The sequence below is a fragment of the Mobula birostris genome, chromosome 24 (assembly GCF_030028105.1).
Source record: "Mobula birostris isolate sMobBir1 chromosome 24, sMobBir1.hap1, whole genome shotgun sequence".
Lineage (NCBI taxonomy): Eukaryota > Metazoa > Chordata > Chondrichthyes > Myliobatiformes > Myliobatidae > Mobula > Mobula birostris.
The window spans coordinates 23,791,188-23,808,102 of NC_092393.1; the positions used below are offsets into that span (position 1 = coordinate 23,791,188).

At 39.0% G+C, this 16,915-nt stretch overlaps 1 protein-coding gene across 1 annotated transcript in view; it reads right to left on the reverse strand.

Moving 5' to 3' along the window:
• The window catches only part of LOC140187422 (ras-related protein Rab-40B), a 62,358-nt gene that overhangs the window by 24,145 nt on the left and 21,298 nt on the right, over positions 1-16,915 (reverse strand). The window contains exon 2 of the mRNA XM_072242741.1: positions 2,027-2,087. Within this exon, the coding sequence (XP_072098842.1) occupies positions 2,027-2,087 (61 nt within the window). The remainder of the gene's footprint in view (positions 1-2,026; positions 2,088-16,915) is intronic.

The window sequence follows — 16,915 nt, forward strand, 5'->3', positions numbered from 1 at the left end:
TGGTTCGGCGGCAGACGGAGAAAGAACGCTGGGTAGAACTGGTTGTAGGATACAACCCAGTGGTAGATCCGTTTGTTCGAGATGGAATGCGAGTGACATTCAGAAGGTGGTGTGTGTTTTCACGCCAACTGAAGGCCCAGCACATGAGTGACAGTGAAGTTCAAGATGAGCTTCAACTTGTGCACGTTTGACTATTTAATTAAAATGGGCCCCTTTTCTTTTTTTTTTTAAAACTAACCCTTTAGTTATATTTATTTCGTGGCACTAATTTGTAACAGAGTAGCAAATTACACAGCATACACACAAACCAGCGTTGGGCGGGAGAGCCGTCTCAGTCTCAAGAGTTCGGTTAGACTGGAGAGCGTTTTCCCTAGACTTACACAGCCAAGGAAACCTGGAGGTTTCACTACCTTCTGTTCTTTTAACTGTACATTGAATATGCACATTAGGCTTTGCAATAGCCATGATGTTGACAACAATAACCTCTCACTGATTCCAGAATGCCTTGTCATTTGCTTTTCTTCTGGAGTTGTTAAAAATCAACAGCGTCTTAAAAAAAGAGATTACTGCTGTGAACACTGCTGATTCCTTGTAAGTCTGGAGAATTTACCCATCACAGTTTGGAGTGTAAATTTGAAAGTTATGATATTTCACTGTAGAATTGAATCTTGTTTTCCATAGATACCTCTGAATTAAGTTGCAATAGGATTTTCAAGATCACATTTTAGAGACCGTTAATTTGAAAGTGCTGTTTACATGGCTAGGTAGCACCTTAGTGTGTACATACTTTCTGGAATTGCAAGAGGTTCAGAAAATACAAATAGAAAATGCCTTTAATACTCAGCAGGTCAGGGTGCATTGTAAAGAAGAAAACATGAGTAACATTTCATCAGAACTGGGATACGTTTTAATAAAACAAATCCTAAAGTTGCAGAGATTCTGAATCTGATTTATTTACCACATGTATATCAAAATATACAGTGAAATGTATCATTTGCTCAACAACCAAGGATGTGCTTGGGGGTGGCGGGGGGGGGGGGGGTAGCCCTCTAGCATTGCCACTCATTCCAGTGCCAACATAATGTGGCCACCATGCTCAAAAGAACACAAGAAGGAACAAAACAACCGCAAAACAAGCTCTTTTCCTCCTTCGTAACCATGCCCAAACGCAGTCCTCCAAACGCAGCAGAAAACCAGGAGAGATGAATGATTTATACAGTGCTACTGGCTGAAAGATTAAGAAAAATCTCACTTTTTTTTTTTGGATTTTCAGGGAGAAACCTGAAGACCTATAATTAATAATTCAGAAACAGCTTCTTCCCTTTCGCCATCAACATTCTTGAACAGTCCTTGAAGGCCACTTGTTATAGCTTTTCTTTTGCTTTTTTTCCATAATTTATAGTAAATTGTAATGTTGCTGCAGACAACAAATTTCCACTTCATTTAAGTTAGTGATGATAAATCTAATTTTGATTATATTTATGCAAGGATTAGTGAAGACTATAGTGTATTGAAAGATCATAGATTAAAAATTTCTGAATGGTTCAAAACATTAATGCCAAGGAAGTCATATGAACATGTATGTTTTGCATTTTCCAAGTGGAATTCAAATTACTTAGAAGGTTTGCTCAAAGTTTGAGAATAAAGATTAGCTGTATATCTATCCTGTGAATCAAATGATCCTAACGGTGACATCAAGGGATCTTTTGACATTAATTCTGAATGTTGCAACTTTTTGCTCTGCTTGATGTGATTAAAATTCTGGTTTGCAGAATGCTCCACCACCTTTAAGGCTATTCTGGTTTATAGAGTTTTACAATGTGACACTATTTGAGGTCTGGAAGATTTTCTAACTTGTATCCTAAAAATGCTACTTCCTAAAACAGTCACTGTTTCTACAATGTTTGGAAACCTCTTCTTTACACTATGACAGTACAAGACCGATCAATGAATGTGAGCATTGATTCGCTCACTGATGATAAATGAAACAGTTAGCTTCTGTCCTTCACAGTTAAAAAGCACTTACCAGAGTTGTAATTTCACCCGCCGTCCATCTAAGAGAATTGTTGTCGTCTTGTAATCAATGCCTGTCAGAAAAAGATACAAGTGTTATGAGAAGAACAATTAACCCACATGAATTAATCAATAAAGAAACAGGAGTTCTTTGCCACAAACATAGCCATGCTAGAATTTTTTTTTGCCAATCACTGATTTCAGTCAGGGTTGCTTTGTAAGATTGGAAATGAGGAGATGGGAAGGTGGCATTGGGAAAGCACACCTGTGTAGCAATCAGTGTGGCTGTTTCTTGAAGGACAGAGGGTTAGGTACGGAGTTCTCTCTCTTATTCTACTTATAAATGCTTCATAAAAGCTTCTTTGACAATGCATCCAGTTTCCAGAACCAATTTCTTTAGTTGTTTCCATGTTCCCAAAAGCCCTGTGGAGATTCTCTTTTGGATAAGAAATGTCACATACAGCTACATTATTAAAATGCAGATCTTGTTCTCAATGTACTGCCAGTACTAAGAGCAAAGTGGTCAATCAAAATCAGTTTTTTTGCACAGCTGATATTTTGGTTCTTCCATATGTAATCTGTGGTTGGAACAGCACTAATGCATCAGATCTCCACAGCATTTTAATTGCTGGGCAAGCAATTTTAGGGGACAGCCCCTTTCAAACTCAAATTTCAATGCAATAAGTCCAAATTCACTGACAGCACTATTATTGCTGAATGAATCACAAGTGATGAGTCTGCATACAGGAGCAGGATAGGACTTGTTGTTGAGTGGTGCCACAACAACAACCTCTTATTCAAGATCAGTAAAACCAAAGAACTGATTGATGACTTCAGGAAGGAGCAGGAGGATGGTGATGCACAGTCTACATTGATGGATCGACAATGGGGAAGGTCAACAGCTTTAATTTCCTGGAAGTTAACATGTCAGAGGATCTGTCCTGGGTGCAGCAGATATATGCAATCACATGGAAGGTGTACCAGAGCTTTACTTATTTTAAGGTTAAAATGGTTCAATTTGTCATTGAACACTCTAACAAACTTCTACAGATGTAATATTAAAAGTATCCTGACTATTTATATCATGGTCTGGCAACAGACATTACATCCTTCTCCATAATAAAAACCATCTACATGAGGCACTGCCTCAAGAAGGGAACATCTATCAAAGATCAATGAAAGACCACACCAACTTGGACATTCAGTGTGCAAAAGGCAACAAACTCTGTTCATGGACTTCTGGTCTCCTTCTCTTGAAGTCAATAATCAGCTCCTTGGTCTTTCTGACATTAAGTAACAGGTTGTTGCTATTGCACCACTCAGCCAGATTTTCAATCTCCCTCCTAAATGCTGATTCATCTCCACCTTTGATACAGCCTACGACAGTGGTGTTGTCAGCAAACTTGAATATGGCATTGGAGATGGGCTAAGCCACAGAGTCATAGGTGTAAAGCAAGTAGAGTAGTGGGCTAAGCACACAGCCCTGCGGTACACCTATGCTGACGGAGATAGTGGAGAAGATGCTGTTGCCAATTCAAACTGACTGGGGCCTGCAAGTGAGGAATTTGAAGAACCATCATCCAATTTACTAACAAAGTTCAGAAAGAAGAACACGAGTGTTGGAATTCAGAAGTTATTAAATCATATGTATATACAAATGAGAACCTGTCTTCAATTCTTAATGTAAATTACAAACAGTTATCAGCTTAAAATTAAAAGAGCTTTGTAAACAAACAGTGCTGTCTACAGAGTACTGGCCCACAGCAGGTGGTTGTTCAAGAGATGCAGTTTGCAAACTAACATGACCATGACACATTCTTGTACACAGCAACCAAATGTAAAATAATCGAGATATGTTAATTGGCCTACATTAAACCAGACAACACTGGTTAAAAGACGAGAAAATCTGCAGGTTCTGGAAATCCACAAAATGCTGGAGAAACTCAGCAGGCCAGGCAGCATCTATGAAAAAGCGTAAACAGTCAACATTTCAGGAAGAGATTTGAAATGCCAACTGTTTACTCTTTTCCGTAGATGTTGCCTGGCAACACTGGTTAAGCTGTTATGCTCTGTTGTAACTGAGATCAATGAAGCCTCCAGACCAGACTGATTTTGTCACTTAGTACAACAAATATCCCATGGACATACAAACTTGTTTTGTTTATCAATAATTGGTATACTTATGTACCAGCAAGTCAGCCCTCACAACACCAATCTTTTGGCCTGAGCTCTTTTCTTAAAAGCTTTAGCATATTCATGTGAACTACTTTGTTCTTGTAAACGCAAACACGAGGAAATCTGCAGATGCTGGAATTTCAAGCAACACACATAAAAGTTGCTGGTGAACGCAGCAGGCCAGGCAGCATCTCTAGGAAGAGGTACAGTTGACGTTTCGGGCCGAGACCTTTTGCTAGTTAGTCCTGACGAAGGGTCTCGGCCCGAAACGTCAACTGTACCTCTTCCTAGAGATGCTGCCTGGCCTGCTGCGTTCACCAGCAACTTTTACGTGTGTTGCTTGTTCTTGTAAAGGTGTTTTAACATTCAGGGGTGTCTTGTCAGTTAAGCCTGATTTATACTTCTGCGTCAACTCGACGCCGTAACCTACACAAGTGGCCTACGCACATTGTGAGCATTTATACTTGTGCGTTGGTGTATCTGCATCACACTGCAATTCAGGCACGTCGTGCATGCGCACACACCTGTCCGCGCAAGGCTTCAAGGTCATGGTAGCCTTTCTTGGGGTAAACAAGTTTAAAGCGAGCATCTTTTTTCGTAAAAGCGAAATGTCCCCTCCATAATTTCGGAGGTCTGTAAAGCTTTATGGAAAGCATTGCAGCCAGAGTTCCTTCCCTGCCCTTCAGTTGCCCAATGGGAAGCTATTGCAGCGTAGGAGGAAATGCGATGCTACCAAGCAGACCAATCACAGTTGTTGCGGTCTGTGTTGCTGCGACGCATAGTTACATTTTGGGAGAGGTGCGTGTCAGGCTCTGGCATAGGGATCCGCGTCAGCTCTGCGTAGGGTTTGCGGTGACGCAGTACTTACGGCGTCCAGTTGATGCAGAAGTATAAATCAGGCTTTACAGTATGCCCTCCACAGTAAAGATGTAACTTACTGGAGCCTTTTGTCAGATACAAAATATTGAAGTAAACAATTTGGGATATTACAGGAATTGAAATTTTACTGAATCACCTGCTGTTTTCTTATTTCTGAAGAATCCTAGGTTCTGAAACTCTACTGGGAAGATAAGATCTCCAGGAGAATTCCTGCTCGTCATGATGAATTAAAAACCCTTTATATCAACCGAGTTTAGTGCCTCTCAAGCAACTCTGTTCATAGTCACAACTATCATCTTGGGGAACTCCATCATTATTTAGGGATATTTCATGTTCATATTATAAGAATTCATGGAAAATGGGGCTAATTTTTTGCAATCAGGATATGATTATGTATAATATTAATATTTTGGAATATTTTGTCATACAGTGGCAAGTTTACAATCTTGGTTCCAATAAAAGTTATCTTAAGCTATTCTGTTGTTTTTATTTGGCAGATGTTTAAGTGCTACACTGGCAGGGATCATCAGTAGACAACCTGTCTAACTTTACAGCAGGAAATACTGCATCAGCAGGATAACCAGAAAAGGGGAACGTTTGGTATAAAGGCACCGTTGGTGACACATTCCTGTGTTGCTACTTACTTAAAACATAACTTTTAATAATGACAGATTTAGTTAAGATCAATTACTATGAAAATTAAGGATATAACAGCAAAAAGTAGGGACTTATTTTGCTTGAAAATCCAGAATAGTTTGGCATAGTGCTTAAGCAGTACAATTAGCATTCAGAATTAAAATAATAATACACATTGAGTTTTAATCTTTCAAAAAATTTAGACATTTAATATTCACAAACTTCTGAAGCTTGTTCTCTTAATGAAGCATTCCGAAGGGGATGTGGATTTTACTGAAACATTCACTGAAAAGAGGGAATGCAGGCCTTGACAGTTGAATTGATATGTGGTACGGGTGCTGGTGTAAGGTGCAGGGTGATCGAGTAATTGGTGGGTTGTGGCATTAAACGAGACTCATCATCAGGAAGAAAATTGGCGTGGTGATAAATGAAGTGATTCATGCGAGACCCTGAGGTGAGCCAAGATGAAATTCAAGGCAACTTACCAGAATTAGCTCTCCAAGCTATAAAAGTACTACTCTCTTAATTTATATACCAGCCCACTTGTATTTGTGAGGAACTTACTTACTGCCTGTTACACTGCTGGTGTTAAGGGCAGCAATGAAGGTTCCTCAGTCTCTGACTGTCCTTAGCCATTCAAACATAGAAGGATTTGTCATTGTTGTTTCTGTAACAGTTTTGTTTTACCAGTCAGGGTTGTCAGCCCTAAGCTGATCCCCCAAATCTGCAGGACCAGTGGACCACTTTAGTTTGGCCTCTTCCCTTTGACCTGTTTAGCATAGGTGGCAAGAATCAAAGTATAAAGCCCTAATCCCAGCTAACATTGCCTTCTGCGTCATTGGGGCATGCAAGCCTCCAAAACATGACAAGTTGTGGTCTTCTTGGAGGATTTGTGAGGAAAACCTTGCAAAATCAAGGGAATTGACCTCACTGTTTCTGAATCTGGTGTTTATTCTGAAAAATGAGTGATATGTACTATTTGCTTCTTATTGTGACTCATTATGAAATGCAGACATGTACTTTGTCAAGAAGGATGGTGCAAGTCCAGTTGTTAGAAAGGATGTTAGCTCAGCAGGTCATACCACAGAATTACTAACTGTTTGGGTGTAGCACAGAAGCAGCAAGTGCAGAAGCTTTGGTAGGAGATGTTTACAGGCCCCTGGATAATAGTAGAAATCGTAGAAATGTAGTCTATGGAAAAGATGAAATCAGATTGAAATCTGGGTATTGCAGTAACTGTGGGAGACTTCAATGTAATCTAATATAGACCTGATAAATCAAAGTCATACTAACAATATGGAGGATGAATCCCTGAAATGCATACAAAATGGATTTCTAGATCATAATATTCACGAATTAGTACCATGAATGGAAAGTTAATAACATAATTTTAATTATGTTCCAAGGAAAGAGTGACCTTAAACTAATGGAAATTTACATTGCTTGTAAACCTTTTCAAAACACAGCCTCAAAAGAAGGTAATAGTTTATAAACCTTCCACAGTATGAATCTGTAAGTGTTGCTCACCACACAGCATATTTTAGTGACATTCGGTATATATTTTTTACTGATGTGAACAGCATGTTTTTACTTAGCAGTTAATTCCACATATTTTATTTCCCAAATTGCATAAATGTTGAATCAGAGTCAAGTGAACACCACCCTCTGTAGCCTCTTACAACAGCGCTGATGATCAGTTTCTAAGTAAATGAGCATTCATCAAATATCCCCCCTCTGTATTACCTACCTTCGTGCACCTAGGAAAATTTAAGTGCCTCACCATAAGGCTTGATATTTCATAGATCAATGGAATAGAATAATAAAGCTGGACTGAACCCTAATTTTGTAATACTTCATAATACTACAAATTACTCATCTCATTCCATGACGTTGTATATGTAAATTGTAATATACACAACTTGTTCTTTTAACCCTTTACATTGTTACACAAATATTGTTCCTTATATTTTATCATCCAATGGAATTGTTTGCTTTAATGGCTCAGCATGAGTCAACAGCATAGGAAAGGATGCCTGCTAGTTCAGTAATTATAAGCAGAAACAATATTGGGTAATTCAAAAAATGTAGACAAAATATTTATTTGGAATATATTAATTACTCTTTCACAGATACAAGAGATTTTGCATATGCTGGAAATCTTGAGAAACACGCACAAAATGCTGAAGGAGCTCAGCACAGGTCCGACAGTATTTCTAGAGGGAAGTAAACAGTTGATGCTTCCGGCCAAAACCCCTCATCAAGACTGGAAATGGAGCCAGAAGCTAGAATAAGGTGTTGGGGGAAGGGAATGAGTATAGGTGAGACCGGGTGAAGGGGATGGTAGGTAGGTAAGGGTGGAGGAGAATGATGTGAAAAGTTGGGAGGTGATAGATAGAAGAGGTAAAGTGCTGTAGGAGGAATCAAAGGAGAGGACAGTTCGATAAAGGGAAGGAGGTGGGCAACCAAGTCATGAAGACAGGGGAGGAGAAGAAAAGGGACGAGACACCACTAGAATGGGGAGAAAAGAATCAAAAAGTTGGGGCAGGTGAAGAGTACAGAGGGAAGTGGTGACCAGATGTTAGTGAAGGTGAGTTTTCTCAGTTTGGAAACTACCCAGACAGAATGAGGTGTTGCTCCTCCGACCAGAATTGAGCCTCATCATGCCAGTAAAGCAGGCCGTGGACAGATGCTTTGTGTGGGAATGGGAGGTTAAATTGGCACAGATGGTCACTCAGAGATCTTTTGTAGCAAACAGAACAAAGCTGCACTTTTACCAAATTTTGTCATTGAAATCCTTGACCTTTCAGATGTCAGTAATCTATTTCCCACAATGTGCCATCCATTCCCAGCATAAATTTCACTATAACTTACCAGCTTTGATTATGAAATTGTTTTCCCCCAAAAGTTCCTAGGTTTCCTTCTACATTGCATATAAACTGTGTATAAGTACTGAAGTCAGCCTCCTTAACTTTTAAAATAAATTCACCTGAACTATAATAAAACGCATCATCCCATAACATTCTCCTCTCAACAAATTTCAGACTTCTGCCAAAAGGTAACTATTGATGTCCTTCAGCTTTTAATTTAAAGAAGCCATATTCTAAAATTATTAAATAAATCTGTGTATTTAAGAAAAATCAGAAGATACACGTCTTAGTAAAATGCCATTTTCATCCTCAACACCAAATATTCAAGATTTACCACATTTGGATACCCACAAATTAATAGATGACTAGTTTCTTTCACAGTGCACAGAGTCTAGATGAATATTCTTATAGCTATGTATTCACATTCAGAGATCAAATAAGAGCCTGAGAGAAATGTTAAATCGATAATTAACTTTACCCTTTTATAAAGGCAATGAATGACATGTTTAGTCATCTTCCTCCAAAAATTAAACAGAAAGATTCAGGATCAAAATTACACAGAAGAGTCCTTTTGCAGTCCTTTGATTTGTGCCAATTTATTTTAAATTGCTGGGCATTTACCTTACAAAGACCATCTGAGAGAAACCAAATTGGATTTCTAAATTACATATCTTAAACATTGTTGATTGATATTTACTGCAAAATTAATAATATATAATAGTATATAAAGGATAAATTAATTCTGACAAAGATCATTGACCTGTGGCATTAAACACACATTTCTCTGTCTATTGTTTCTGCCTGAACTGCAGACCATTTCAATCACTTTCTGGGTCTCATTCCTAATTTACAGGATCTACTGAACTGTATCTTTTACTTCAAAGGAGACTGGTCAGGATTCAAATTCCAGAAACAAGGTATAGTAAAAATAAGATTGTGATAATGCTCCTGACATCAAGATGCCAATTCCTAATTGTAAACTATTGGTCAAGATTTTTTTTTATACTGTTTAGTACTGTTCAAAGATTAAATTAGTGTACAAGAAATAATGTGACTAAAATCATCATTCCAATTTGCAAATGGGATTGTCATATACCCATTGAAGTTTAAAGCATTCTAACAAATAAATTCAGATCATTGTTATTCTAGATACAAAATTAATCCATGGCAAGCAATTTGAAGACTGCATCCTTTCCAGCACAATAGAATTTTGTTATAGATTAACTTTTATTGTTAAAACTGAAACAATCAAGCTAAACATACACCTACTGTAATTTCCCTTCACTCTGCGCTTAAACCTAACTAAAACAATATTGGCAAGTTTTCTATTGCTGCAAACAATATGCCATTTTTAATCAAGCATTAAATCTACACTTCAGGTTGTTATTTAATTTGTGATTTGTATAAATTTTGCTAACAAAGCTTTTAAAAATAAATTATCTGTTCACTTACATAATAATTGCACTTTATAAACTTATGCCTGATGTATTCTTGGTAGGAACTGCTTAGCAAAACCTTTATGCTACAGCAAGAGCTATCCCATATACACACCATGTGCTGCAACTTCATTAGGCTGCCACACCCTCTTCAAGCAAACTCTTCATAATAAGTGGATTGTTCACCTGGTTCAATTCACTACAAAAATTATAATTTAAACAAAATTCAGCTCCATATACCTCATAGTAAAAGAGATCCCCAGATGGTCTGTTGCTTCCTAGGATGTCTCAGATTGGTCCTTTTAAGAGGAAGGGTTTTAAAAAATTTATTTATTTTTAAGTGTGTTGTACCAGACATTCAGCCATTTAACCGGGTCACGTTATGAACACTCCTGACTCGACCCTTGTATTTTTTACAAGGCCAAGTGGCTAGCTCAACACTCAACCCGGCACGGATGGAAAGGGGGTGGCCTGACCTGGATTTGAACTCGGGAACCTTCGCTCCGGAGTCCGGCACTGATCTCACACTGCGCCACCAGCCATCATGGTACACATTGTTACCAATAACGTTAGTAAGAAAAGGGATGAGGTCCCAAAGAGCAAATACAAGGAGCTACATAGGAAGCTAAAAAGCAGATTCAGTACATGGAACCATAATATTTTGGTCATTTATAGAGATACAACTGTCACAATGGCTGCTGGATGTTCCAGGGAATAAATATTTCAGAAGTAACAGGGAGGGAGGTAAACAAGGTTGGGGAGTGGCATTGCTAATCAGGGATAGTATCACAGCTCTTGGAAGGGAGGACGCCATGGAAGGATCGTCTATGGACTTTCAGGGACAGTTACCACAATACCTTGACCTTCAGCACAAACTTGGACGGCGATAGGAGCAGATAGTATGGAAAAATATTTAATCAAGGGAGGGAAAATTATGATCTACTAGGCAGGAACCTGGGAGTGTAAATTGGGAAAAGATGCACTCAGAGAAAGGTGGAGGTTGTTTAGGGAGCACTTGCATGGGTCTGGATACGTTTGTGCCATTGAGGCAAGGAAAGGGTGGTAGGGTGAAGAAACCATCTAGTCAGAAGGAAGAAAGCTTACCTAATCTTTAGTTAGGAAGGATCAGATAGGGCACTTGAGAGGAGGAGGTTATAAGAAGGGACTTAGCTAGAAGGGGACTTGCCAAGGCCTTGGCAAGTAGGATTAAGGAAAATCCCAAGGTGTTCTACATGCACATCAAAAATAGCAGGATGATTAGAGTGAGGGTAGGACCAATCAGGGATAAAAGAGAAAACTTGTGCCTGGAGACAGTAGGGGTAGAGGAGCTCCTTAATAAATACCTTGTTGCAGTATTTGCCAGTGAAAGGAACCTTGATGAATCAGAGAACAGCATAGAACAGGTTAATATGCTGGAACATGTGGCGCTAAGCAAGATGTTGTGCTTGGAACTCTTGTAAGAAAGAAATTAGGATAGACAAATCCCCACGGCCAAATGGGATATACTCCAGATTACTATGGGAAGCAAGGGAAGAAAATGTTGCAGCTTTGGTGATCTTTGTGGCTGACTGGCCTCATGAGTAGTACTAAAAAAACTGGAGGGTGGCAAATGGTAATCCTTTTTTCGAACGAGGTAACAGGGATAAGTTGGGAATTATAGACTGGCAAGTCTTGTCAGTGGTGGGCAACCCATTGGAGAGGACTCCTAGAGACGGGATTTATAAGCGTTTGGAGAAGCACAATTTCCTATGTATAGTCAATATGGCTTTGTGAGGGGCAGGTCGTTCCTCATAAACTTAATTGCATTTTTTGAGGAAGTGGCAAAGCAGATTAATGAAGGTAGAGCAGTGATTGTGAAGTACACTCAGTGGCCACTTTATTAGCTAAACCTAAATACCTGCTCATTAATGCAAATATCTAATCAACCAATCCTGTGGCAGCAACTCAATGCATAAAAACATGCTAGCATGGTTAACAGGTTCAATTGTTGTTCAGAACAAACATCAAAATGGGGAAGAAAGAAAATTATGTGACTTTAACTGTAGAATGATTGTTGGTGCCAGAACGGGGCTGTTTGATTATTGCAAAAACTGATCTCCTGGGATTTTCCACACAGAACAGTCTCTAGAGTTTACAGAGGATGGTGTGAGAAACAAAAAATATCCAATGAACAGCAGTTTGGTGGATGAAAACACTTTATTAATGAGAGAAGTCAGAGAGGATTCGCCAGACTAGTTCAAGTTGACAGGAAGGCAACAGTTACTCAAATAACTACGCATTATGTGCAGAAGAGCATCTCTGAATGCACAACGCCTTGTACTTTGAAATCTATCGGCTATAGCCGCAGAAGACCACAAACATGTATTCAGTGGCCACCTTTTAGGTTCAGGAGAGGCTAATGAATGTACTTGGATTTCAGTAAGGCATTTGATCAGGTTTTCCAAGTTAGCCTAATTCAGAAAAGTTGGAAGAAATAGGATCCAGAGAAATTTGGCTGTGTGTATTCGGAACTGGCTTGCCCACAGAAGGCAGAGGGTGGTAGTAGTTGGAGTGTGTTCTGCCTGGAGTTCGGTGTTCTGCTGGGATCTGTTCTGAGACCCCCGCTCTTTGATTTTTTTTTTTTTTAAAATGATTTGGATGAGGAAGTGGAAGTGCAGGTTAGCAAGTTTGCAGATGAAATGAAGGTTGCAGTGTGTAGAAGGTTTTAGTGGGTTACAATGTGACATTGATAGGAGTAACTGAGAAGTGGCAAATGGAGTTCAATTGGAAAAGTGTGAAGTGATCCACTTTGGAAGGTTAAACTTGGAAGGCAGAGAACAGGGTTAATGGCAGAATTCTTGTTAGTGAGATGGAACAGAGGGATCTTGGGTTCCATGTCTACACAAGGGGTGATTGATAAGTTCGTGGCCTAAGGTAGCAAGAGGCGATTTTAGAAAACCTAGCACATTTATTTTTCAACATAGTCCCCTCCAACATTTACACACTTAGTCCAGCGGTCATAGAGCATACAGATCCCTTCTTTGTAGAAGTTGGCGTCTTGGACCTCCAGAAAGTGGTCCACAACAAGGGTGATTGATAAGTTCGTGGCCTAAGGTAGAAGGAGATGAGGTATACAGCTCCCGTTACATGCACGTGCAGTTCAACTCTGAGTGAAAGTGCAGAAAGTTTGAAGTTAATCACTTATCTTCTTCTACCTTAGGCCACGCATTTGTCAATCACCCCTGCTGTGGACCACTTTCTGGAGGTCCATGAACGCCGACTTCTACAAAGAAGGGATCCGTATGCTTCACGACCACTGGACTAAGTGTGTAAATGTAGGAGGGGACTATGTTGAAAAATAAATGTGCTAGGTTTTCTAAAATTGACTCCTTCTACCTTAGACCAACAAACTTATCAATCACCCCTCGTAGATCCTTCAAAGTTGCTGTGAAATTTGAAAGGATGGTTAAGACACATGGTTTAGCTGGTTAGGGGCCTTTCTTTAGTTAGGGGACTGAGTTCAAGAGCTGCAAGGTAAAATTGGTTGCCTCAATTTTGGAAGGAAGTTGAAGCTTCAGAGAGGGTACAGAGGAGATTTACCAGGACGCTGCCTGAATTAGACAGCATGTCTCATGAAGGAAGGGTGAGCAAGCTAGGCCTTTTCTCTTTGGCATGAAGGAGGATGAAAGTTGACTTGATAAAGTTGTATAAAATGATAGGAGACATAGATTGAAGGGGACAGTAGCATCTTTTCCCAGGGTGCAAATAGCTAAAACAATTTTAAGGTGATTGAAGGAAAGTAATGGGTGGGTGTCAGAGGTAGTTGTTTTTTTAAAAATTTACACACAGAAGCGGGTGCATGGAATGTGCTACCAAGCATGATTGTACATATGTGTTAAGGATATTTAAGAGACTCTTAGGTAGACATATGGATGAAAGAAAAATGGAGTGTTATGCGGGAGGGAAGCATTAGTTTGATTTTGCAGTCGGTTAAAAGAAAAGTTGTGGGCTGAAAGGAGTCTACAGTGCTGCACTGTTCTATGTTCTAGTACTTCACAGATTTCCAGAGGGTATATCTGTTCCAAATCAACCACTTAGGACAAGTACCAGTACAACCTGATGAAATGTGTCCTTAGCCACCACCATGCCTGACAACTCCAGACAACAGTAATGCCAGCTACCCACATTTCATGATGAAATTCCTGCATAATAAGGCATTTTTCTGCAATGGCATAACCACTTAGTGGGAGTCTGGCATCCTTGATTGACCATTTCCTCTGTGTGGCTCTGAATTGGGTTTTTACAACAATCTTATCAGCACATAGTCATAATTATGATAATAAAAACAACAGGAATTCTGCAGATGCTGGAAATTCAAGCAACACACATGAAAGTTGCTGGTGAACGCAGCAGGCCAGGCAGCATCTGTAGGAAGAGGTACAGTCGACGTTTCAGGCTGAGACCCTTTGTCAGGACGTCCTGACAAAGGGTCTCGGCCTGAAACGTCGACTGTACCTCTTCCTACAGATGCTGCCTGGCCTGCTGCGTCCACCAGCAACTTTCATGTGTGTTGCATAACTATGATAATATGGTTTCATTGTAGATTTATATTTTCTTAGCAAATGAAATTCCCCAACTCCTCTGGTGGAATTCTATTTCCTGTCTGTTACTAATCCAGTAGCAAGTTTTACCTTTTGTTACTATTTTAATAAGGACATCAACCCTCTTAATTATATTTATAGTCTCATTTGCAATTTAACCTCTGTCATCCAAGCTACTCTTACAAAAGAAATGTCATTAATTTTTCATGTAGTTTCTATACCCCAATTTATTGATGTTACAGGATTATGCAGCTACTAATAAAACAATATTCATGCAGTACCAAAGTACTGGAAGCTCTAGAGCAGCAAAAAAAAAATTATAAATATTTATGACATCACCACGTCAATAAAAGATATAAATAGAAAAGAATGCTTGACACCCTGGTGCAAAACTCCTTATGTTGTTTACTTCAGAGTCCATATCCAAACTGATAGCCAGAAAGCTTTCATTATAAAGTTACCCATTATAAAGTCACTCCATTTCATAAACAATTTTTCTGCCAACCCATTTACAGACATTTCCTGAGCTCCTAATTCAGCTGGGTTTGCTCAGTTGATATCAGCCATGTGGAGCTGCAATAGAAAATACGCAATTTGGCAGTTTGCTTTCTTTCCAGTACTAGCAGCTGAGAGATCATGTCTAATGAGAACATTTAACCAAAATAGCAGCACTGAAAGTGGAAAAAGAAGCACCGAATCCAAAAACCATTTCTTCCATTTTTTAAAAACTGAACCTTTTAAGTTGATTGGATATGCATCAACAATCTGTCATTAACTTGCCCCTGTACCTATTTTAATGCCAATAGTCAGAAGAGAAGTGGACATGATAGTTAAGTCCTTATTGATCATTACATCCACGACTGGATATTCAAGACTATTTTAGCTGTATTCAATTAGTTAGCAAACATGGCAATTTAATAATTACAAGCTTAGGATCCAAAAGAATATTACAGCAGAATGCAGCCTATTCCACCTGATGCCTGAGCTTTCTGCACTCAGCACTGAGTGCTAGCATTTCCTCTAGGTTGGCAGAATTGTGTTTCAAATATAAAGGAAAGGTAGTGTACACATCTTGTTGTCACTGAAAGGTTTCTTGTTCCTCACGGAAAGGATTCTGCTCGTTCATAATTGTACACACTCAAAGGATCATTTTCAAAGTAAACTCAACTTATGTGGAGGGCAGTAGTGGGCCAGCAGCGTATTGATGCAAAGTCCTATAATCTAGTATTTTTTTTTGCTGACTTTTGGAGATAAAGAGACTTGAAGTAAATTAGTTCAGGGAGAGCTGAAGATTCAATTCATGGTTCTAGGACCACAAAATGTGTATCTGGTAATGATACTGCATAGAGCAAAAATATTTCCATTTCAGTAGCAAGTGCTCAATTCAATTTTAGATTGTTAGCATTGATACTGTTCCTTCCTCCCTCTTTCCATGCTTAGTTTCTCTCCCTCTTCTTTCCTTTATCTGTCACACACCCTCTGTAGTACCTGAGCAGGCATGACCAGCTATTCCAGGAACCTTGACAGAACAAATACTGCTTGCAGAGTTTAAGCTTATTTTACAGTAATTGGAGAGTCTCAGTTTTCTTTTGATAGCTAACTATTGTTTATGTATTGTTTCTTTCCTGGCTTTGCCCTTCATCAGTTGGAGACTGGGATAAAGAAAAATCAAGGAGGAAACAACTTAAAGTTTCTTAAACTTGGAGTTCCTTAAAATAAGGTGCTGATGCCAAAACTGAAATTCTGAGTTTCCTAGTAATTTTAGTTTAGTGTGCCCTCCAATTTACTCAGGGGTGTGTTCCTAGAAAATTGTCCACAACACAACTTTCTACATGCAAACCCATTTTCCCCACATTAAATCTCATATTACAAGTGTGGATACGTTCCCACAAGATTTCCTCTGAATAGTAATACAACATTGGTATACAGTCCACAGGCAACAAATCCGGATCATAATGTAGACAAAGGAGTAATGTTGTTTTAATTGATTAGAAATGCACATTATATTTAACAAAGTATTATTGTACAATTGCCTAGACATTTTCTAAGCCAATATGTCCTCATGCTGACAGCAGGTCTGTGATTGTTATCTTTGGTCAACTAGTTCAATTCTCTGTATATTGTGTTTATTTAATTCTTTTCCCACTCAAACAAATCAGCAAGCGCAGATTTTTAATCTGTACCTCAGTTTGTTTTTTTTTTTGCGTTTTCTGTACAGATGAGTGCCTATTGACTGAACTGATGTAACACAGGGGTGCGTTGGACTTATTTTGTTTGTAAAGTGTTGAGAATTAAATGGAGAAACATAAAGTATTCAAAAGTGACAGGC